Source organism: Triturus cristatus, chromosome 12 (assembly GCF_964204655.1).
Source record: "Triturus cristatus chromosome 12, aTriCri1.1, whole genome shotgun sequence".
In the NCBI taxonomy this organism is placed as follows: Eukaryota; Metazoa; Chordata; class Amphibia; order Caudata; family Salamandridae; genus Triturus; species Triturus cristatus.
In genome coordinates, this window is record NC_140595.1 from 467,426,270 (window position 1) to 467,449,168 (window position 22,899).

The 22,899-nt window shown below is 54.0% G+C and overlaps 1 protein-coding gene across 1 annotated transcript in view; it reads left to right on the forward strand.

Moving 5' to 3' along the window:
* Positions 1 to 5,221, forward strand: part of PEPD (peptidase D) — a 294,060-nt gene extending 288,839 nt beyond the window's left edge. The window contains exons 14-15 of the mRNA XM_085638402.1: positions 77 to 268; positions 4,799 to 5,221. Coding sequence (XP_085494528.1) covers positions 77 to 268; positions 4,799 to 4,942 — 336 coding nt within the window. The 3' untranslated portion in view covers positions 4,943 to 5,221. The remainder of the gene's footprint in view (positions 1 to 76; positions 269 to 4,798) is intronic.
* The last annotated feature ends 17,678 nt before the right edge of the window (positions 5,222 to 22,899 follow it).

Genomic DNA, 22,899 nt, shown 5'->3' on the forward strand with positions numbered 1-22,899 from the left:
AGTTTTTCTGATGTTGTACTCAATGTAACACAATGATTGTTATTTCCACAATCTTAAAACAATGATTTATTTTTAGGGAGTTGAACGAAGTACGGAGCCTGGTCTCAAAAGCTTGCGTACTGGACGTATTCTTCAGGAAGGCATGGTGCTAACAATTGAACCAGGAATTTACTTTATTGATCACTTGCTCGACCAAGCACTGGCAGACCCCGCACAATCATGTTTCATCAACAGCGAAGCACTTCAGCGCTTTCGAGGATTTGGAGGAGTAAGTAGTTGATTTATTGGTACAAATCATGATGGGTATGTTGGTATGCTAAGGTACCCCTAAGTTCCTAAGATGTCTGTGATGCCCCTGGTACAGAAGTGAACTGTAGCATTTCTGCACAACATAAGGTAGGATAATTGTATGTGAAAGCCATTTAAAGGGTTCTGCCAGCACGGCACAGAGCTTGTCCCTGCCCCACTTATGCACTTTTCAAACAATACCTCCGTATCTTTTTTGCTTGTAGAAATGTTTCTCCTGATTAGTAGCTTGTTTTCTTATTTCCGTGGGCTCCCACTTATTCCAAATGTCAACGACTTTAGTAAATATATGTGCTGCAGAAGCCATTTTTGAGAAAGTGAGCCACAGCAGTGTTGTATTTTATCAAGAACATTGAAGAAGCAATTATATTTGTGGAAGGATGTTTTCAGGATTAGCTTCCTTCGGGGTTTCTGAATCATGTCATTTGGAGGCACTCGGGTCCTTGCTCCTGGTCTTTTCCCAGCAGGCCATTCTGACCTGGAGGGTTCTAATAGTAAGAGTGTTTTTTTAGGGTCAACTGTCACTTACCCTGAGATGCATTTACAAAGTAACATGTAGCTCAGCCTAAAAGTGCCAGGTGACGTAACACTGAGGCTCATGTCAGGATTGCTCAGTCCAGCCTACGGGCACCGGCCATTATGATGCTCTACTCTGTATACATTCAGGGTTCTGCCTCCCACAGTGATGCTCACACAGAAGTCCTCAATTCCATTCAGGAAGCAAGTACTGATTAAACTCCGTACCTTGCTCAGACGTTTTAGGGATGTCAAATCATGGTTCAAACCGCATCCAACAGGGAACATGGGGTTTCCAAAAGGTCCACATTCATGTTGAGCAGTATGCCTAATACTTTGGCCATTGCTCCAGCATCTGTAGAAGGCTCTACTGTAGCAGAGGTATCTTCTGATTCCCTACAACATGCCAAGGAAAAACAATCAGATGACTTGATGAATAAGGTCTTTAATACATTTTGCTAATTTCACAACATGATGTTATGCTTATGTCCCAGGTTACCTTCGCAGCTTCTCAGAATAAAGACCTCAGAAAGATGGAATGCTGACTCGGACTTGCCTGTGTGTCAAGAGTGTGCTCTTCAGATCACTGCATTTGTCACTATCGACAATTCATCTCACTAAATTGAGATGTGGTGGATGAGAACCATGCTTCCTCTGTAATGATGTGCTTTGCTGAATTTCTTCTGGCCCTCTAGACATCAGGAATCATACGCGCAAGGTGCTGTTATCTTTCCAGTGTCCCCTCTTTTCCAGGGTTCCCAATGTGCTTCATTAACCTTTCAAATTCACCTCTTGGTCTACCTGTGTGTGGCTGGTTATCAATACTGTGCTGGTGGGGTGTTCAGTACCTCTTCCTTCACAAATGCAGTCTTCAGTTCTATCTTCACTGATAAAGACATCTCTTTTGACAGCGTATGGTCAGCCCTGTTGCTCTGGCATTGCTTGAGCCTATGGTTTGTCTAGGGAATGTTGAAACCTCCTTGACGTCTCCAAGCATGCCCAGGTTCAAAACCAAGCACTTTGTTCCAATGTCCCCTTAGCATTAGTGTCTTTCAATTTATATACTTTTTTTTATTTCTCCTAATGTCCTTCTGTGTATATAGCAGCACAGGGGTCGATTGTCTCCAGTGTCATGCAAGTCTCCATCCTTAACAAATGGAATTATATGGATGCAAAGCAAATATTTTTGCTGACCACAGCATGTGACTGTGTAGACCGAGCTGCCACGTCGATTGGCCTTTTGAAGTAGCAGAAATAGCCCTGAATCCCTCACAAGTAACTCTCAATTGGTACAACATTTTGAATCTACATTTGAATGGGACTGCCGTATTCTCCTGCTCTACAGAAATGAACCCGATCAGGGTAAGACCAGGATTGTAACATAAAACATCTTTCATTTACTCACAAGCCTTCCCAGGAGTTCAGGAACGAATCACAGTTCCCAAATGGATGGTTGCAACAGTAGATGAAAATGGTGGTCGGGGTGGTTGTGGTCTGGTAGGTTAATTACTCCATGGTGGTTTCTGTGGTGGTAGTCCTGGTGGTGGAGCTCTCAGTGGTAATCTCCTCAGTAATGGTGATCTTAGTTGTGTTGGTATCGATGGTCACCTCCACAATGGTGTTTTCTGTGGTGTTGTCTTGGTAGTGGCGGACTCACTGGTCATTCCCTTGTTGCTGGTAGGCAACATGGTGTTGAATTTGATAGTTGTCTCAACTGTATTGACCTGATTCAGCTGGCCTGCAAGAGGGGGGTGGAAAGACAATATACACTGTAAAGGGCCGCCCCATATCCCACTGCAAGGGACACGCGCAGGCTGCACCAGGGCCAGTCTTTGCCTGGGCTGGGCCCCCTAATGGCCCCTGAATCTTTAATTCTGCAAGTCTGATAGCCTTGCAGCACCCGCAGCGTAAGTATGTGAGTTAATTAGCAGCCCAGTATTTGAACTGTGGTTTGTCATTTTGATTCCTGAGATACCTTTTAATTGGGGTTTGGCCTCTTTTTAGAGCCGGGACTGCATGAGCCATGCACTAGCGCATGCACTCTTGTTTGCGAGACACTATTGTTTACAAAAAGGGCTTGCAGTCCACCCTTTACATACCTTTTGTTGGCTTCTGTGTCCCTCTGCATTGCTACCTCCTAGTTGGCCAGCAAAGGACAAGCTTTGCTTCTGTTCCTTGCTGTGGAGCGTGGACCAAGCACAGATTGATTGAAACTTAATTGGTGTCCGTCAGCTGCTTGCACTGTGATTGAGGTAATTTCTTGCTACTTTCCCCTCCCAACCACCATTACTCTGTTTGCTTCCCATTCCCCCAACCCCTCCCCATAGTCTTTGCTTGCCCATACCCCCATCCTTGCTTGCTCGTCCCGCCCTCTCCATCCCACCTGACAAAAATGCACTGTGTAGCCTGAAACCGGCCCAAGATGCTTGTTTCAGGTCCAGGGAGGACCTGGCTTGGCAGTTCGGGTGGACAGTTCCCATGAGGAGGAGGGTCAAGCCTGGTTTGCATATGGCTGGGTCCAAACTGGGGTGGTATGGTGAGCAAGGAGGTATGCCTTAAATTAAGACAGTGGGATCAGGTCTGCGGACACTCCGGAGGCAGCCCTGCTACAGAACAGAGGCCTTATTTACACGCCATCAAAGACTTGGTTGCTGGTACGAGGGACATACTTAGCCCCCAAGAGTGGTTTTACCACACCACGTCGCCCTTCTTCTAGATGGATTGATGACTTACACACACCATATCCCTACTTAAGAAAAGACTTGTGGAATACACTAAATATTTGGACACCGTATACCCTTATGCCTGTTACTGTGTAATTATCACTGGAGCTCTAGAACCCATTCCGGGTCGGAAATGCAACAGGAATTAATGGTCCATACAAAGAGAGTATAGCCCTGAAGAAGTCGCTGCGCACAACCATTAAGCGCGACAAAACACGTGTTGACTAAGGATTTCAGGATTAAACTGAAGTGACTGTTTCAGCGGAGTAAGAAGCGTGTTTTTTGTTACTGTTAATGACATATATATCATACACTGTTGGCGTGTGCAAGGGATTGCTGCTTTAGTTTATCAGTGGTTATCCAGACCTTGGGGAGGAGGGTGGCTCTCCCTACACTTACGCACCGCAATCCTGATTTTTCACTAGCAAACACCCACTGCATATTTCCCAGGAGTGCCATTACCCTATATAATCCACCATCCGAAAAGTTCCAACTGATTTGTATATGGCTGGGAACAAACTGGGGTGGCATGGTGAGCAAGGAAGTATGTCTTAAATTAAGACAGTGGGATCAGTTAAGAATGGCAACAGAACAAGGAAAGGCACACAGCCCTTGCAGGTGGCCAGATTGCTCACCAATACTGCTATACAAAGACTGATAAAACCTAATTCTCACAAACCTGCATTGTTTCTTCATTTGTGCTCTAGAATGCTGTTCTGGTGTAAAGTATGCTTCTGGCACACATGATGGGCTGACATTCCCGACTTTACCCTCACTTAACCTGGCAGCATTGGTGAGCAATGTGGGAGAGGAAGTTGCCTTCTGTCTAGCTCTGTTGTTAACAGGCACCATTTTGTTCGGAGTCCAGGTTTCACCAGCACAGTGGTCCTGGATTGTAATCCAAATTTTTGTTGGGATTGTAAAATGAGATAGGATTTTAAATCTGAAAAACCGTCTAAATATCACTCTTCACTGACGACCATGGTCTGTTAGTCAGTGGTTCTTGAAAAGCAGCAGTGTCCTTGAAAGCCCTGTGTTTCTGTACAATACCATCCACACCCTATAGAACTTAGTACTTTTGACATGTTGACTGAAATACGTTTCATTAATATTCGCTATTATTAGGAGAAACACGCAAGACCAGAATTGCTGTATGTCCAGATCCATTACGCATGGCCGTAACGCAGTGACGGCTCATTGGGCGGTACAGGTTGTTCCTCGCACCAAGTAACTGTTTCTTTCCCGCCTCCCAGGTTCGCATCGAGGATGACATCGCTGTGACAGCCAATGGAATGGAGTTACTGACGTGCGTGCCACGCACGGTGGAGGAGATAGAGGAATGTATGGCTCAAGGCAGCACCAAATCAGCAGATCCCATTGCCAGTGTAAAGTTCTAAACTTGCTAGATTGATTCAGACATTGGTACTGAGAAGCCGCCTGTATCCGGCGTTTCTTGCAGAGCTACAGTATTGTGATGAAAACTTCTCCTATGCACAGCCTTTCAGCAACCTCAGAAATGCAAGAGCGCATGAATTGGTGAAATGCAAATGCTGATTTTTACAATGTGAATATTACTGAATATCTGTTTTTATAAGATGATTATACCTCTAAGGTGATTCACATATAAACTATGCATTCTGTGTAACTGCTTTCTTTGATTAAAAGCATACATTTTGTATTTGTGTTTTTTTATTCCAGCAGCAAGCGTGAGGCATGCATGTGAACATGCATATTGTGGTCATTGTTTTCATATCTAAATTCTGAAACACTGGGGTACATTTGCTATCTGTGCCCATGTCTGTGCAAGCAATCCAGTACTGTACTTTAAAATAAATATGGCTACGATTCCAGGAATATATTTGGTGAACAATGGTTAAATTGGGCCAATGGCCTCGTACAAGTTCCTTTTCAGAGAAAGGAAAAATAATGTAATAGGTTCCGATCGTTTTCATTCGGGACTCTAGAGTATGCAGTCTCTAATGGAAACAGGACAAGTATAAAGTAGAACCTCCAATGTTTATTTATGTAAGTGCAATTCATTTATTCATTGCAGCATATCAAAACATTTTCTTAAATCAATATATTCTTGTTTTTTTGTTGTTGTAATTTTCATGATCCAGTGCTCACAAATAAGTGAAAAAGAAAGTTGCTTTAGTGAGTGGAAGGTAGTAAAAACATGTAACTCAAAAAATAGAACATCGAACTCCTATTGATGAATTTATATAACAAGCATTGGCATAGCCAATAGGTCTCGCCTTTGGGACCTTATAAGTGCATAACTAAATACTTATAAGGTCCCAAAAGCGAGACCTATTGGCTATGCCAAGCTGCCGCTAAAGTGAAAGTAATCGCGGTAAAGCGCTTCGCACGCACCCGCGCACAAGCACTGTTGCTCTAGGCTGGCCTGGTAGCACTTTTTGGAGCCCTCTCAATAAGTCTCGCCAGACCAGCGCATGCGCTGGGTCAGGCGAGACCTAATAAAACCAGGAGTTTAATTTAGTTATGAGGTCGACGGCGTTTCGATCTCAGACATTTGAGATCATCTTCAGGACAGGTGTCTGAGCACCTAATATCACTGGGGGAAAAAAAAAGGAAGAGGAGGTTGTCAGGCTGGAGTAATTCGATGCCTGTTAATAGTTTCAAGATGTAGTTAAAAAGGTGGGGGTGGGAAGGGGGAGGGAAAAAGGGGAACCAATTAGTTGCCGTTTTTTAAAATGCAATGTGCAGAATGGTAAGGTCTTCAGGTGGGTGTGAAACCACCTATTGATGAGTATTTAACTATACAACATATGTTAGAGCGACAATTTAATCGCCTAAACCGTAACGTGTAAGGGGGAATGGAAGCGTAGTTAATGTATTTCACTTCACTTGGGGAAGGGCAGAGTATAGTCATCTTAACGGTAAATTCGTTAAGCACCCAATTGTGAGAGTGGTGGAAGCACTCAAACTTACAGAAGGAACAATTAGTCAGTCCTGTGCTGATGGCAGGCCTCTGTACTGTGTTATCTTGCGCTAGATTAAATCTTGTCTTGTTGTCTATGAAGCAAAAAGACACAAGTGTTCTAATTAGGTAAGTGTCATATCCTTTAGGGGTTAGTGACCTGTGTCAAAAATCAAGTGGTAGATGGGTCGAGGGATAGTTTGGATGGAGAACCCATTTCAATTTACGGCTGTAGGCCAGTTAATGGGACACCTCAATTTGGTGAGAACCAAGCCAGAGTAGCATAGTCCTTGTGTAAGGTTTGTCTGGAAGGGTACATGAGTGGGGAGTCAGCAAGTGCTAAAATGTCTGGAGCGCTCTCGTTAATTAAGCGGGTGGATAGAAACTGAACCACAAGGGGACGGCACAAGTAATAATTATGGAGCAACTAAAAAAAGAGCAGTGTGTCAGCATATGATAGACATTTTTATCACCCTTATAGGCAGAGGTGTGGCATAGAACTTCCTTAACACGGTGATCAGGCATGTATTCCCACCATGACACAGCTACGAGATGAGAATCAGTGTTGCCAGATTTTGAGACCCGTCCCAAGCCCAAAGACGTTCAAGGATAAGCCCAAATTCAGCCCAACGCGGACCATTGTCAGCCCAAAAACCAGCCCAAAGTTGAAACTCTCAAATTTTGCAAAAGTAGTCTTCAGAAAACATTTTAAGGATGAATCTAAATTCTATTCAGTATACAGATAGTGGGAGGAAGTTAACTGGGCACCTGTGTTAATAAATACTCCTTTTCAAGACCAGTCACCACTTTGACTTTTCATCTTGCAGTTCTGTCACTACAGAACCAAACCCGAACCTTGCATTCATGAATTACCTCTAAAAAAGCAGATTATAAACCACTTTATGTCTATAAATAAGAATTCCAATGCTATTTCAACAATGTGGCTCCCAAAAAGAATACTGGAAAGGTTATGCAGAATTAACACCACACAACGATCTACATATTAAGAAACATCCCCTTATATAAAAGTCATTGCAACACAGCTTGTTTGGCATGGCTTAACATTATATGTACTTGTCTGAAGATATTCACCATAAAATACTCCTTCACAATTACAGTATGGGACAATAGCACAAATAAGCTGCAGCAGACAAATCTGTAACCGTTTTTGTGAAAACTGAGGGTTGCTACAGTAAGACGAGAGTGCTTCACTTTTCCAGTTAAAATGTAAGGAGAGGCCAGGAAAGAGACACAGTCACGTACTCTGACCGATTACCTGCCCTCCGTTCCAAAGTACTTCCCTGTGACCACTTACTCTGGCACTAAAAAGTATAGAGGACATTGATGTTTCCATTGTGTTGCAGCAAGTGCTTGGCTAAAGCTCCTAGTCTTGACAAGCAGCAGAGGGGTTTGCTTGGGGTACGGATGAACGCAAGGCTGTTGGAGCAAAAAGAAAATGATACCAATTTCCCAGAACTTTTGGTGACACCCTCAACACTGACTCTCCCTCAACTCTACTGATACTGTCATACTGTTCGTGTTCCATCCCACTCCATTCCCCTTTATCATTAGCACTGTCCCACTCCCATACCACCATTGGCTTGCGCCCTCTCATGAGTCTCCTTTATTCCTATCCCCCAGCCAGGGCTTTAATTATTCATGCTCTTAACTTTAAATTCTCAGCAATGACTGTAAACACCCTAAGGTAATCCATGCCAGCAAAGCAGTCCATGTTTATTTCGATTTTATAAGAGTGTCTGTCAGGCTTGCCTTTCTTCCTCTGCAACACCCACTGATTTTGACGCTGCCCCCTATTTACAAGGGTGGCATAAACAGGAGGCAGTGCCAAAATTAAGACCAGGGAAAACCTGGTCTTGACATGGTGAAACAAGGAGAAATGCACCCTTGCACTATGGCCCGGAGTAGAGTGGCCGCTGGCCCAGAGTAGAGTGGCCCCTGGCCTGATGTAGTGTGGTTCCGGAGTACAGTAGCACGTAGTTCCGGAGTAGAGTGGCCACTGGCCCAGAATATACTGGCCCAGAGTATACTGGCCCAGAGTATAGGGGCCCAGAGTATAGGGGCCCAGAGTAAAGGGGCCCAGATCAGAGTGGCCCAGGGTAGAGTCGCCTGTGGCCCAGAGTAGACTGGCCTAGAGAGGCCCATGGCCCAGAGTAGAGCGGCCTGTGGCCCATGGTCCGGAGTTGCCCGTGGCCTGGAGTAGGGTGGCCCGGAGTAGAGTGACCCATGGCCCGGAGTGGAGTGGCCCATGGCCCGGAGTGGAGTGGCCCATGGCCCGGAGTTGAGTGGCCCGTGGCCCAGAGTTGAGTGGCCCATGGCCCAGGGTAGAGTGGCCAGTGGCCCGGAGTAGAGCGGACCGTGAGTGTTTCCGGACTAGAGTGTTTCCGGACTAGAGTATTTACGGACTAGAGTGTTTCCAGAGTAAATTCCCCGTGGCCCGGAATAGAGGGTTCTGGAGTGGCCAGTGGCCCAGAGTAGAGTGGCCAGTGGCCCAGAGTATACCGGCCCAGAGTGTAGGGGCCCAGAGTATACCAGCCCAGAGTAAAGGGGCATAGATTTGAGTGGCCCAGGGTAGAGTGGCTCATGGCCCAGAGTAGACTGACCCAGAGTGGCCCCTGGCCCAGAGTGGCCCCTGGCCCAGAGTAGAGTGGCCCCTGGCCCAGAGTAGAGTGGCTCGTGGCCCAGGGTAGAGTGGTCCGTGGACCAGAGTAGAGTGGCCAGTGGCCTGGATTAGAGTGGCCCGGAGTAGAGTGGCCCATAGCCCAGATTAGAGAGGCCCATGGCCTGGAGTAGAGGCCCATGGCCCGGAGTAGAGAGGCCCATGGCCCAATGTAGTGTGGTTCCGGAGTACAGTGGCACGTGGTTCCAGAGTAGAGGGTTCCAGAAAAGAGTGGCCAGTGGCCCAGAGTAAACGGCCCCAGAGTATAAGGGCCCAGATTAGAGTGACCCAGACTAGAGTGGCCTGTGGCCCAGAGTGGACTGGCCCATAGTGGCCCATGGCCCAGAGTAGAGTGGCCCGTGGCCCATGGTCCAGAGTGGCCTGTGGCCCAGGGTAGAGTGATCCGTGGTCCGGAGTAGAGTGGCTAGTGGCCTGGAGTAGGGTGGCCCGGAGTAGCGTGGCCCATGGCCCGGAGTAGAGCGGCCCATTGCCTGGAGTAGAGAGGCCCATAGCCCGGATTAGAGTGTTTCTGAAGTAGAGTGTTTCCGGAGTAAAGTGCCCCGTGGCCAGGAGTAGAGGGTTTTGGAGTAGAGTGGCCGGTGGCCCAGAGTAGGGTGGCCAGTGGCCTAGAGTATACTGGCCAGTGGCCTAGAGTATACTGGCACAGAGTATAGGGGTCCATATTGGAGTGGCCCAGGGTAGAGTAGCCAAGGGTAGAGTGGCCCAGAGTAGAATGGCCCGGAGTAGAGTGGCCCCTGGCCCAGGGTAGAGTGGTCAGTGGCCCAGAGTAGAATGGCCTGGAGTGGAGTGGAGTGGAGTGGCCAGTGGCCTGGAGTAGGGTGGCCTGCAGTAGAGTGACCCATGGCCCGGAGTACACAGGCCCATGGCCCAGAGTAGAGTGGTTCCGGAGTAGAGTGTTTCCGGAGTAAAGTGCCCCGTGGCCCGGAGTAAAGGGTTCTGGAGTAGAGTGGCCAGTGGCGCAGAGTAGTGGCCAGTGGCCCAGAGTAATGTGGCCCAGAGTAACGTGTCCCAGAGTAATGTGGCCCAGCGTATACTGGCCCAGAGTTTAGAGGCCCAGAGTAAAGGGGCCCAAGAGTGGCCCGGAGTAGACTGGCCTGTAGTGGCCGGTGGCCCAATGTACAGTGGCCCATGGCCCATAGTGGCCTGTGGCCCAGGGTAGAGTGGTCCGTGACCCGGAGTAGAGTGGCCTGGAGTAGATTGGCCCGGAGTGTAGTGGCCCGGTGTAGATTGGCCATGGCCCGGATTAGAGAGGCCCATGGCCCAGAGTAGAGTGATTCCGGAGTAGAGTGTTTCCAGAGTAGAGGGTTCCTAAGTAGAGTGGCCCATTGCCCGGAGTAGAGTGCCCCGGAGTGGCGTGGAGTGGAGTGGAGTGGAGTGGTTCCAGAGTAGTGTGGCCCATGGCCCGGAGTAGAGTGGCACATGGCCTGGAATAAAGTCGTTCTGGAGTAAAGTGGCCCATGGCTCGGAGTAGAATGGTTCCTCCATAGAGTGGCCCATGGCCTGGAGTAGAGGCCCTTTGTCCAGATTAGAGTGGCCCAGAGTAGAGTGGCCCAGAGTGGAGTGGTACCGGAGTAGAGTGGCCCCTAGCCCAGGGTAGAGTGGCCCTTGGCCCAGAGTAGAGTGGTTCCGGAGTAGAGTGGCCTGTGGTTACGGAGTAGAGGGTTCCTGAGTAGAGTGGCCACTCTACTCTGGGCCACTGGCCCAGAGTATAGGGGCCCAGAGTAAAGGGGCCCAGATTAGAGTGGCCTAGGGTAGAGTGGCCCGTGGCCCAGAGTAGAGTGGCCCATGGCCTAGAGTAGAGTGGTCTGTGGCCCATGGCCCGGAGTAGAGAGGCCCGTGGCCCACAGTAGAGTGTTTCCAGAGACTTCGTTGCCAGGGTTGGTAACCCAGCTTCCGTTTTGCGCTTCATTTTACAGAAACTAGTTTCCCTGATGAAGGGCAAAGCCAGCCCGAAATACATTGGGTCATGATACTTTGAGCTACCCGAATCTTCATGTATTACGCTTTGACACATGGAATTGTTTTCATTAATTCATCTGTTCTCAAGAAGAATAATACTAGGATGACAAAATAAATCCTGCATTGATAAACTATCAAGTATAATTGTTGTTTGGATTTTTGATTTTGATTTCATCAAATGTGATAACTCCAATTATTTGGAGATAAGAAGCTGTGCATCAAGTGGACGTCTCCGGAGCAGAGAGGCCCATGGTCCGGAGCAGAGAGGCCCATGGCCCGGAGCAGAGAGGCCCATGGCCCGGAGCAGAGAGGCCTATGGCCCGGAGTAGAGAGGCCCATGGCCCAGAGTAGAGTGGTTCCTCATTAGAGTGGCCCATGGCCCGGAGTAGAGGCCCGTGGCCCAAAGTGGAGTGGCCTGAAGCAGAGTGGCGCCTGGTCTGGAGTAGAGTGGGCCCTGGCCCAGAGTAGAGTGGTTCCGGAGAAGAGTGGCCCATGGTTCCAGAGTAGAGGGTTCCGGAGTAGAGTGGCCAGTGGCCCAGAGTAGAGTGGCCAGTGGCCCAGAGTAGAGTGACCAGTGGCCCAGAGCCAAGTGGCTCCGGAGTAGAGTGGCTCCGGAGTGGAGTGGCTCCAGAGTATAGTGGCTCCGGAGAAGAGTTGCCTGGAGTAGAATGGCCCAGAGTAGAGTGGCCCAGAGTAGACTGGCCAGGAGTAGCCCATGGCTCAGAGTGATCCGTGGCCCAGGGTGGAGTGGTCCGTGGTCCAGAGTAGAGTGGCCCTGAACGGAGTGGCCCATGGCCCAGAGTAGAGTGTTTCCGGAGTAGAGTGGCCCGTGGCCTGGAGTAGAGTGGCCCGTGGCCCAGAGTAGAGTGGTTCTGGAGTAGACAGGCCTGTGGCCCGGAGTAGAGGGGTTCCAGAGTAAAGTGGCCCACTGGCCCGGAGGACAGGGGTTCCGGAGTAGTGGCCCGTGGCCCAGAGTAGAATGGTTCCAGAGTAGAAGGGCCCCTGGCCCAGAGTAGAGTGTCCTGTGGAGTGGTTCTGGAGTAGAGTGGTTCCAGAGTAGAGTGGCCCGGAGTAGAGTGGTCCAGAGCAGAGTAGTTTTGACTAGAGTGGCCCGTGGCATGGACTAGAGAGGCCAATGGCCCGGAGTACAGTGGCCTGTGGCCTGGAGTAGAGTGGTTCCAGAGTAAGGTGGTTCCGAAATAGAGTGGTCCATAGCCCAGAGTACATTGGCCCAGAGTAGAGTGGCCAGTGGCCCAGAGTAGAGCGGCCCGTGGCCCGGAGTGGAGTTGGCGGTGGATCAGAGTGGAGTAGAGTGGCCCAGAGTGGAGTAGAGTGGTTCCAGAGTAAAGTGGCCCATGGGCCGGAGTAGAGTGGTTCCGGAGTAGAGTGGTTCCGGAGTAGAGTGGCCCAGAGTAGAGTGGCTGTGCCCCAGAGTAGAGTGGTCCGAAGCAGAGTGACCTGTGGCCCAGAATAGAGTGGCCCATCGCCTTGAGAAGAGTGGTTCCAGAGTAGAGTGGTTCCGAAGTACGGTGGCCCAGAGTACAGTGGCCCAGAGTACAGTGGTTCCGAAGTACAGTGGCCCAGAGTACAGTGGTTCCGGAGTAGAGTGGTTCCGGAGTAGAGTGGTCAGTAGCCTGAAGTAGAGTGGTTGAGGAGAAGAGTGGCCCATGGCCCAGAGTAGCATGGCCCAGAGTAGAATGGCCCGTGGCCCAGAGTTGAGTGGCCCATGGCCTGGAGTAGAGTGGCCCAGAGTAGAGTGGTTCCGGAGAAGATTGGTTCCGGAGTAGAGTGGCCAGTGGAACAGAGTAGACTGGCCCGGAGTGGCCCGTGGCCTGGAGTAGAGTAGCCCATGGCCCGCAGTGACCAGTGGCCCAGGGTATAGTGGCCAGTGGCCCGGAGTAGAGTGGCTCGTGGCCCGGAGTAGAGAAGTCCATGGCCCGGAGTACAGTGTTTCCAGAGTAGAGGGTTTCCGCAGTAGAGTGTTTCTGGAGAAGAGTGGCCTATAGCCGGGAGTAGAGTGGCCCGTGGCCCAGATTACAGTGGCCGGTGGCCCAGAGTAGAGTGGTTGTGGAATAGAGTGGTTCCAGAGTAGAGTCGCCCGTGGCCCGTGGCCCAGAGCAGAGTGGCCCGTGGCCCAGAACAGAGTGGCTCGGAGCACAGTAGCCCATGGCCCGTAGTAGAGGGATTCTGGAGTAGAGTGGCCCACAGTAGTGTCCTGGAGTAGAGTGGCCCGTGGCCCAGAGTAAAGTGGCATAGAGTAGAGTAGAGTAGAGTGGCCAGTGGCCCAGAGTAGAGTGCCCAGAGTAGAGTAGAGTGGCACGTGGCACAGAGTAGAGTGGCCCAGAGTAGAGGGGTTCTGAAGTAGAGTGGCCCATGGCCTGGAGAAGAGTGGCCCGTAGTAGTGGCCCATGGCCCTGAGTAGAGTGGCCATGGGTAGAGTGGCCCGTGGCCCGGAGCAGAGTGGCCCGTGGCCCGGAGCAGTGTGGCCCATGACCTGGAGCAGAGTGGTCCATGGCCTGAAGCAGAGTGGCCCGTGGCCCAGAGCAAAGTGGCCCTGAGTAGAGTGGCCCATGGCCCTGAGTAGAGTGGTTCTGGAGCAGACTGGCCTGTGGCCCGGAGTAGAGGGGTTCCAGAGTAAAGTGGCCCACTGGCCCGGAGGACAGTGGTTCCAGAGTAGTGGCCCGTGGCCCAGAGTAGAATGGTTCCAGAGTAGAATGGCCCCTGGCCCGGAGTAGAGAGACCTGTGGAGTGGTTCTGGAGTAGAGTGGTTCCAGAGTAGAGTGGCCCGGAGTAGATCGGCCCGTGCCCAGGAGTAGAGTGGTCCAGAGAAAAGTAGTTTTGACTAGAGTGGCCCGTGGCATGGGCTAGAGAGGCCAATGGCCCGGAGTACAGTGGCCTGTGGCCTGGAGTAGAGTGGTTCCAGAGTAAGGTGGTTCCGAAATAGAGTGGTCCATAGCCCAGAGTACATTGGCCCAGAGTAAAGTGGCCCATGGGCCGGAGTAGAGTGGTTCCGGAGTAGAGTGGCTCCGGAGTAGAGTGGCCCAGAGTAGAGTGGCTGTGCCCCAGAGTAGAGTGGTCCGAAGCAGAGCGGCCTGTGGCCCAGAATAGAGTGGCCCATCACCTGGAGTAGAGTGGTTCCAGAGTAGAGTGGTTCCGAAGTACGGTGGCCCAGAGTACAGTGGTTCCGGAGTAGAGTGGTTCCGGAGTAGAGTGGTCAGTAGCCTGAAGTAGAGTGGTTGAGGAGAAGAGTGGCCCATGGCCCAGAGTAGCATGGCTCAGAGTAGAATGGCCCGTGGCCCAGAGTTGAGTGGCCCATGGCCCAGAGTAGAGTGGCCCAGAGTAGAGTGGTTCAGGAGAAGATTGGTTCCGGAGTAGAGTGGCCCGTGGAACAGAGTAGACTGGCCCGGAGTGGCCCGTGGCCTGGAGTAGAGTAGCCCATGGCCCGCAGTGACCAGTGGCCCAGGGTATAGTGGCCAGTGGCCCGGAGTAGAGTGGCTCGTGGCCCGGAGTAGAGAAGTCCATGGCCCGGAGTACAGTGTTTCCAGAGTAGAGGGTTTCCGCAGTAGAGTGGCCTATAGCCCGGAGTAGAGTGGCCCGTGGCCCAGATTACAGTGGCCGGTGGCCCGGAGTAGAGTGGTTGTGGAATAGAGTGGTTCCAGAGTAGAGTCGCCCGTGGCCCTCAGCGGAGTGGCCCGTGGCCCAGAGCAGAGTGGCCCATGGCCCAGAACAGAGAGGCTCGGAGCACAGTAGCTGGTGGCCCGTAGTAGAGGGATTCTGGAGTAGAGTGGCCCACAGTAGTGTCCTGGAGTAGAGTGGCCCGTGGCCCAGAGTAAAGTGGCCTAGAGTAGAGTAGAGTGGCCCGTGGCCCAGAGCAGAGTGCCCAGAGTAGAGTAGAGTGGCCCGTGGCACAGAGTAGAGTGGCCCAGAGTAGAGGGGTTCTGAAGTAGAGTGGCCCATGGCCTGGAGTAGAGTGGCCCGTAGTAGAGTGGCCCATGGCCCTGAGTCCCGTGGCCCAGAGCAGAGTGGCCCGTGGCCCGGAGCAGTGTGGCCCATGACCTGGAGCAGAGTGGCCCATGGCCTGAAGCAGAGTGGCCCGTGGCCCAGAGCAAAGTGGCCCTGAGTAGAGTGGCCCGTAGCTCGGAGTAGAGTGGCCCAGAGTAAAGTGGACCATGGCCTGGAGTAGAGTGTCCCTGAGCAGAGTGCCCCATGGCCCAGAGTAGAGTGCGAGTGGTTCTGGAGTAGAGTGGCCCAGAGTAGTGTGGCCTATGGCCCAGAGCAGAGTGGCTCGGAGCAGAGTGGACTTTGGCCCAGAGCAGAGTGGCGCGGAGCAGAGTGGCCCAGAGTAGAATGGTTAGTGGCCTGGGTTAGAGTGCCCCTGATTGGAGTGGTCCGGAGCAGAGTGGCCAGTGGCCTAGAGCAGAGTGGCCGGTGGCCCGGAGCGGCATGGCTCATGGCCCAAAGCAGAGTGACTTGGAGCAGAGTGGCCCAAAGTAGAGTGGCCCCTGGCCTGGAGTAGAGTGGCCCTTGGCCCAGAGTAGAGTGGTACCAGAGTAGAGTGGCTCATGGACTGTAGAAGATTGGCCTGGAGTAGAGTGGCCCAGAGTAGAGTGGACCGTGGCCCAAAGTATAGTGGCCCTTGGGCCGGAGTAGAGTGGCCCATGGCTCTGAGTAGAGTGGCCTGGAGTATAGTGGCCCCTGGACTGGAGTGGCCCGTGGCCCGGAGCAGAGTGGCCTGTGGCCCGGAGCAGAGTGGCCCATGACCTGAAGCAGAGTGGCCCGTGGCCCAGAGCAGAGTGGTTCAGAGCAGAGTGGCCCCGAGTAGAGTGGCCCGTATCTTGGAGTAGAGTGGCCCAGACTAAAGTGGACCATGGCCTGGAGTAGAGTGTCCCTGAGCAGAGAGCCCCATGGCCCAGAGTAGAGTGCGAGTGGTTCCGGAGTAGAGTGGTTCTGGAGTAGAGTGGCCCAGAGTAGTGTGGCCTATGGCCCAGAGCAGAGTGGCTCGGAGCAGAATGGGCCACGAATGGCTAGTGGCCTGGATTAGAGTGCCCCTGATTGGAGTGGTCAGGAGCAGAGTGGCCCGTGGCCTAGAGCAGAGTGGCCGGTGGCCCAGAGCGGCATGGCTCATGGCCTGAAGCAGAGTGGCTTGGAGCAGAGTGGCCCAAAGTAGAGTGGCCCCTGGCCTGGAGTAGAGTGGCCCTTGGCCCGGAGTAGAGTGGTTCCAGAGTAGAGTGGTTCCGGAGCAGAGTGGCCCGGAGTAGAGTGACCCATGGACCGTAGAAGATTGGCCTGGAGTAGAGTGGCCCATAGTAGAGTGGACCGTGGCCCAAAGTATAGTGGCCCGTGGGCCGGAGTAGAGTGGCCTCTGGCTCTGAGAAGGGTGGCCCAGAGTAGAGTGGACCGTGGCCCAAAGTATATTGGCCCGTGGGCCAGAGTAGAGTGGCCCATGGCTCTGAGTAGAGTGGCCCAGAGTAGAGTGGTTCTGGAGTAGAGTGGCCGGGGCCCCAGAGTAGAGTGGTCCATGGTTAAGTGTATGGTGGCCCATGGCCCAGAGTAGAATGGCCCGTAGTAGAGGGATTCTGGAGTAGAGTGGCCTGGAGTAGAGTGGTCACATGGCTCGGAGTAAAGTGATCCAGAGTAGAATGGCCCGTAGGGTGGAGGAGAGTGGCCTGGAGTAGAATGGCCCAGAGTAGAGTGGCCCAGAGTAGACTGGCCAGGAGTAGCCCATGGCTCAGAGTGATCCGTGGCCCAGGGTGGAGTGGTCCGTGGTCCAGAGTAGAGTGGCCCTGAACGGAGTGGCCCATGGCCCAGAGTAGAGTGTTTCCGGAGTAGAGTGGCCCGTGGCCTGGAGTAGAGTGGCCCGTGGCCCAGAGTAGAGTGGTTCTGGAGTAGACAGGCCTGTGGCCCGGAGTAGAGGGGTTCCAGAGTAAAGTGGCCCACTGGCCCGGAGGACAGGGGTTCCGGAGTAGTGGCCCGTGGCCCAGAGTAGAATGGTTCCAGAGTAGAAGGGCCCCTGGCCCAGAGTAGAGTGTCCTGTGGAGTGGTTCTGGAGTAGAGTGGTTCCAGAGTAGAGTGGCCCGGAGTAGAGTGGTCCAGAGCAGAGTAGTTTTGACTAGAGTGGCCCGTGGCATGGACTAGAGAGGCCAATGGCCCGGAGTACAGTGGCCTGTGGCCTGGAGTAGAGTGGTTCCAGAGTAAGGTGGTTCCGAAATAGAGTGGTCCATAGCCCAGAGTACATTGGCCCAGAGTAGAGTGGCCAGTGGCCCAGAGTAGAGCGGCCCGTGGCCCGGAGTGGAGTTGGCGGTGGATCAGAGTGGAGTAGAGTGGCCCAGAGTGGAGTAGAGTGGTTCCAGAGTAAAGTGGCCCATGGGCCGGAGTAGAGTGGTTCCGGAGTAGAGTGGTTCCGGAGTAGAGTGGCCCAGAGTAGAGTGGCTGTGCCCCAGAGTAGAGTGGTCCGAAGCAGAGTGACCTGTGGCCCAGAATAGAGTGGCCCATCGCCTTGAGAAGAGTGGTTCCAGAGTAGAGTGGTTCCGAAGTACGGTGGCCCAGAGTACAGTGGCCCAGAGTACAGTGGTTCCGAAGTACAGTGGCCCAGAGTACAGTGGTTCCGGAGTAGAGTGGTTCCGGAGTAGAGTGGTCAGTAGCCTGAAGTAGAGTGGTTGAGGAGAAGAGTGGCCCATGGCCCAGAGTAGCATGGCCCAGAGTAGAATGGCCCGTGGCCCAGAGTTGAGTGGCCCATGGCCTGGAGTAGAGTGGCCCAGAGTAGAGTGGTTCCGGAGAAGATTGGTTCCGGAGTAGAGTGGCCAGTGGAACAGAGTAGACTGGCCCGGAGTGGCCCGTGGCCTGGAGTAGAGTAGCCCATGGCCCGCAGTGACCAGTGGCCCAGGGTATAGTGGCCAGTGGCCCGGAGTAGAGTGGCTCGTGGCCCGGAGTAGAGAAGTCCATGGCCCGGAGTACAGTGTTTCCAGAGTAGAGGGTTTCCGCAGTAGAGTGTTTCTGGAGAAGAGTGGCCTATAGCCGGGAGTAGAGTGGCCCGTGGCCCAGATTACAGTGGCCGGTGGCCCAGAGTAGAGTGGTTGTGGAATAGAGTGGTTCCAGAGTAGAGTCGCCCGTGGCCCGTGGCCCAGAGCAGAGTGGCCCGTGGCCCAGAACAGAGTGGCTCGGAGCACAGTAGCCCATGGCCCGTAGTAGAGGGATTCTGGAGTAGAGTGGCCCACAGTAGTGTCCTGGAGTAGAGTGGCCCGTGGCCCAGAGTAAAGTGGCATAGAGTAGAGTAGAGTAGAGTGGCCAGTGGCCCAGAGTAGAGTGCCCAGAGTAGAGTAGAGTGGCACGTGGCACAGAGTAGAGTGGCCCAGAGTAGAGGGGTTCTGAAGTAGAGTGGCCCATGGCCTGGAGAAGAGTGGCCCGTAGTAGTGGCCCATGGCCCTGAGTAGAGTGGCCATGGGTAGAGTGGCCCGTGGCCCGGAGCAGAGTGGCCCGTGGCCCGGAGCAGTGTGGCCCATGACCTGGAGCAGAGTGGTCCATGGCCTGAAGCAGAGTGGCCCGTGGCCCAGAGCAAAGTGGCCCTGAGTAGAGTGGCCCATGGCCCTGAGTAGAGTGGTTCTGGAGCAGACTGGCCTGTGGCCCGGAGTAGAGGGGTTCCAGAGTAAAGTGGCCCACTGGCCCGGAGGACAGTGGTTCCAGAGTAGTGGCCCGTGGCCCAGAGTAGAATGGTTCCAGAGTAGAATGGCCCCTGGCCCGGAGTAGAGAGACCTGTGGAGTGGTTCTGGAGTAGAGTGGTTCCAGAGTAGAGTGGCCCGGAGTAGATCGGCCCGTGCCCAGGAGTAGAGTGGTCCAGAGAAAAGTAGTTTTGACTAGAGTGGCCCGTGGCATGGGCTAGAGAGGCCAATGGCCCGGAGTACAGTGGCCTGTGGCCTGGAGTAGAGTGGTTCCAGAGTAAGGTGGTTCCGAAATAGAGTGGTCCATAGCCCAGAGTACATTGGCCCAGAGTAAAGTGGCCCATGGGCCGGAGTAGAGTGGTTCCGGAGTAGAGTGGCTCCGGAGTAGAGTGGCCCAGAGTAGAGTGGCTGTGCCCCAGAGTAGAGTGGTCCGAAGCAGAGCGGCCTGTGGCCCAGAATAGAGTGGCCCATCACCTGGAGTAGAGTGGTTCCAGAGTAGAGTGGTTCCGAAGTACGGTGGCCCAGAGTACAGTGGTTCCGGAGTAGAGTGGTTCCGGAGTAGAGTGGTCAGTAGCCTGAAGTAGAGTGGTTGAGGAGAAGAGTGGCCCATGGCCCAGAGTAGCATGGCTCAGAGTAGAATGGCCCGTGGCCCAGAGTTGAGTGGCCCATGGCCCAGAGTAGAGTGGCCCAGAGTAGAGTGGTTCAGGAGAAGATTGGTTCCGGAGTAGAGTGGCCCGTGGAACAGAGTAGACTGGCCCGGAGTGGCCCGTGGCCTGGAGTAGAGTAGCCCATGGCCCGCAGTGACCAGTGGCCCAGGGTATAGTGGCCAGTGGCCCGGAGTAGAGTGGCTCGTGGCCCGGAGTAGAGAAGTCCATGGCCCGGAGTACAGTGTTTCCAGAGTAGAGGGTTTCCGCAGTAGAGTGGCCTATAGCCCGGAGTAGAGTGGCCCGTGGCCCAGATTACAGTGGCCGGTGGCCCGGAGTAGAGTGGTTGTGGAATAGAGTGGTTCCAGAGTAGAGTCGCCCGTGGCCCTCAGCGGAGTGGCCCGTGGCCCAGAGCAGAGTGGCCCATGGCCCAGAACAGAGAGGCTCGGAGCACAGTAGCTGGTGGCCCGTAGTAGAGGGATTCTGGAGTAGAGTGGCCCACAGTAGTGTCCTGGAGTAGAGTGGCCCGTGGCCCAGAGTAAAGTGGCCTAGAGTAGAGTAGAGTGGCCCGTGGCCCAGAGCAGAGTGCCCAGAGTAGAGTAGAGTGGCCCGTGGCACAGAGTAGAGTGGCCCAGAGTAGAGGGGTTCTGAAGTAGAGTGGCCCATGGCCTGGAGTAGAGTGGCCCGTAGTAGAGTGGCCCATGGCCCTGAGTCCCGTGGCCCAGAGCAGAGTGGCCCGTGGCCCGGAGCAGTGTGGCCCATGACCTGGAGCAGAGTGGCCCATGGCCTGAAGCAGAGTGGCCCGTGGCCCAGAGCAAAGTGGCCCTGAGTAGAGTGGCCCGTAGCTCGGAGTAGAGTGGCCCAGAGTAAAGTGGACCATGGCCTGGAGTAGAGTGTCCCTGAGCAGAGTGCCCCATGGCCCAGAGTAGAGTGCGAGTGGTTCTGGAGTAGAGTGGCCCAGAGTAGTGTGGCCTATGGCCCAGAGCAGAGTGGCTCGGAGCAGAGTGGACTTTGGCCCAGAGCAGAGTGGCGCGGAGCAGAGTGGCCCAGAGTAGAATGGTTAGTGGCCTGGGTTAGAGTGCCCCTGATTGGAGTGGTCCGGAGCAGAGTGGCCAGTGGCCTAGAGCAGAGTGGCCGGTGGCCCGGAGCGGCATGGCTCATGGCCCAAAGCAGAGTGACTTGGAGCAGAGTGGCCCAAAGTAGAGTGGCCCCTGGCCTGGAGTAGAGTGGCCCTTGGCCCAGAGTAGAGTGGTACCAGAGTAGAGTGGCTCATGGACTGTAGAAGATTGGCCTGGAGTAGAGTGGCCCAGAGTAGAGTGGACCGTGGCCCAAAGTATAGTGGCCCTTGGGCCGGAGTAGAGTGGCCCATGGCTCTGAGTAGAGTGGCCTGGAGTATAGTGGCCCCTGGACTGGAGTGGCCCGTGGCCCGGAGCAGAGTGGCCTGTGGCCCGGAGCAGAGTGGCCCATGACCTGAAGCAGAGTGGCCCGTGGCCCAGAGCAGAGTGGTTCAGAGCAGAGTGGCCCCGAGTAGAGTGGCCCGTATCTTGGAGTAGAGTGGCCCAGACTAAAGTGGACCATGGCCTGGAGTAGAGTGTCCCTGAGCAGAGAGCCCCATGGCCCAGAGTAGAGTGCGAGTGGTTCCGGAGTAGAGTGGTTCTGGAGTAGAGTGGCCCAGAGTAGTGTGGCCTATGGCCCAGAGCAGAGTGGCTCGGAGCAGAATGGGCCACGAATGGCTAGTGGCCTGGATTAGAGTGCCCCTGATTGGAGTGGTCAGGAGCAGAGTGGCCCGTGGCCTAGAGCAGAGTGGCCGGTGGCCCAGAGCGGCATGGCTCATGGCCTGAAGCAGAGTGGCTTGGAGCAGAGTGGCCCAAAGTAGAGTGGCCCCTGGCCTGGAGTAGAGTGGCCCTTGGCCCGGAGTAGAGTGGTTCCAGAGTAGAGTGGTTCCGGAGCAGAGTGGCCCGGAGTAGAGTGACCCATGGACCGTAGAAGATTGGCCTGGAGTAGAGTGGCCCATAGTAGAGTGGACCGTGGCCCAAAGTATAGTGGCCCGTGGGCCGGAGTAGAGTGGCCTCTGGCTCTGAGAAGGGTGGCCCAGAGTAGAGTGGACCGTGGCCCAAAGTATATTGGCCCGTGGGCCAGAGTAGAGTGGCCCATGGCTCTGAGTAGAGTGGCCCAGAGTAGAGTGGTTCTGGAGTAGAGTGGCCGGGGCCCCAGAGTAGAGTGGTCCATGGTTAAGTGTATGGTGGCCCATGGCCCAGAGTAGAATGGCCCGTAGTAGAGGGATTCTGGAGTAGAGTGGCCTGGAGTAGAGTGGTCACATGGCTCGGAGTAAAGTGATCCAGAGTAGAATGGCCCGTAGGGTGGAGGAGAGTGGCCTGGAGCAGAGTGGTTGCGGAGTAGAGTGGCCCAGAATAGAGTGCCGTGGCTTGGATTAGTGTGGCTTGTAGCCCGGAGTAGAGTGTCCCGTGTCCCAGAGCAGATTGGCTCGTGTCCCAGAGCAGAGTGGCTCGTGTCCCAGAGCAGAGTGGCTCGTGTCCCAGAGCAGAGTGGCTCATGTCCCAGAGCAGAGTGGCTCGTGTCCCAGAGCAGAGTGGTCTGTGTCCCTGAGCAGAGTGACCCATGGCCTGGGGCAGAGTGGCCCATGGCCCAGAGCAGAGTGGCCCGTGGCAAAGAGTACAGTGGCTTAGAGTAGAGTGGTTCCAGAGTAGAGCTGTTCCGGAGTAAAGTGGCCCGTAGCCCAGAGTACAGTGGCTTGGAGTAGAGTGGTTCCGGAGTAGAGTGGTTCCGGAGTAGAGTGGTTCCAGAGTAGAGTGGTTCCGGAGTAGAGTGGTTCCGGGGTAGAGTGGCCCAGGGCCTAGATTTAGGGTGGTCCATGGCCCGGAGTATGGTGGCCCATGGCCCAGAGTAGAGTGGACCTGAGTACAGTGGCCCCTCATCCAGAATAGAGTGGCCTGTGGCCCGGAGCAGGGTCGCCTGGAGCAGAGTGGTTCCAGAGTAGAGTGGCCCGAGTAGAGTGGTTTCAGAGTAAAGTGACCTGGAGTAGAGTAGAGTGGTATGGTCCAGAGTAGAGTGGCCCATGGTCCAGAGTAGTGTGGCCTGGAGTAGTGTGGCCCGGAGTACAGTAGCCCGTGGCCCAGAGCAGAGTTGCCAGTGGCCAGGGCAGGGTGGCCCATAGCCCGGAGCAGAGTGGCCCGGGCCCAGAGCAGGGTGGCCCGTGGCCGGAGTAGAGTGGATCCAGAGTAGAGTGGTTCAAGAGTAGAGTTGTTCCAGAGTAGAGTGCCCCGTTGCCCAGAGTAGTGGCCCGTGGTTCCGGAGTAGAGTGGTTCCAGAGTAGAGTGGTTCCAGAGTAGAGTGGTTCCAGAGTAGAGTGGTCCCAGAGTAGAGTGGTTCCAGAGTAGAGTGGTTCCAGAGTAAAGTGGCTCCAGAGTAGGGTGGTTCCAGAGTAGAGTGCCCCGTG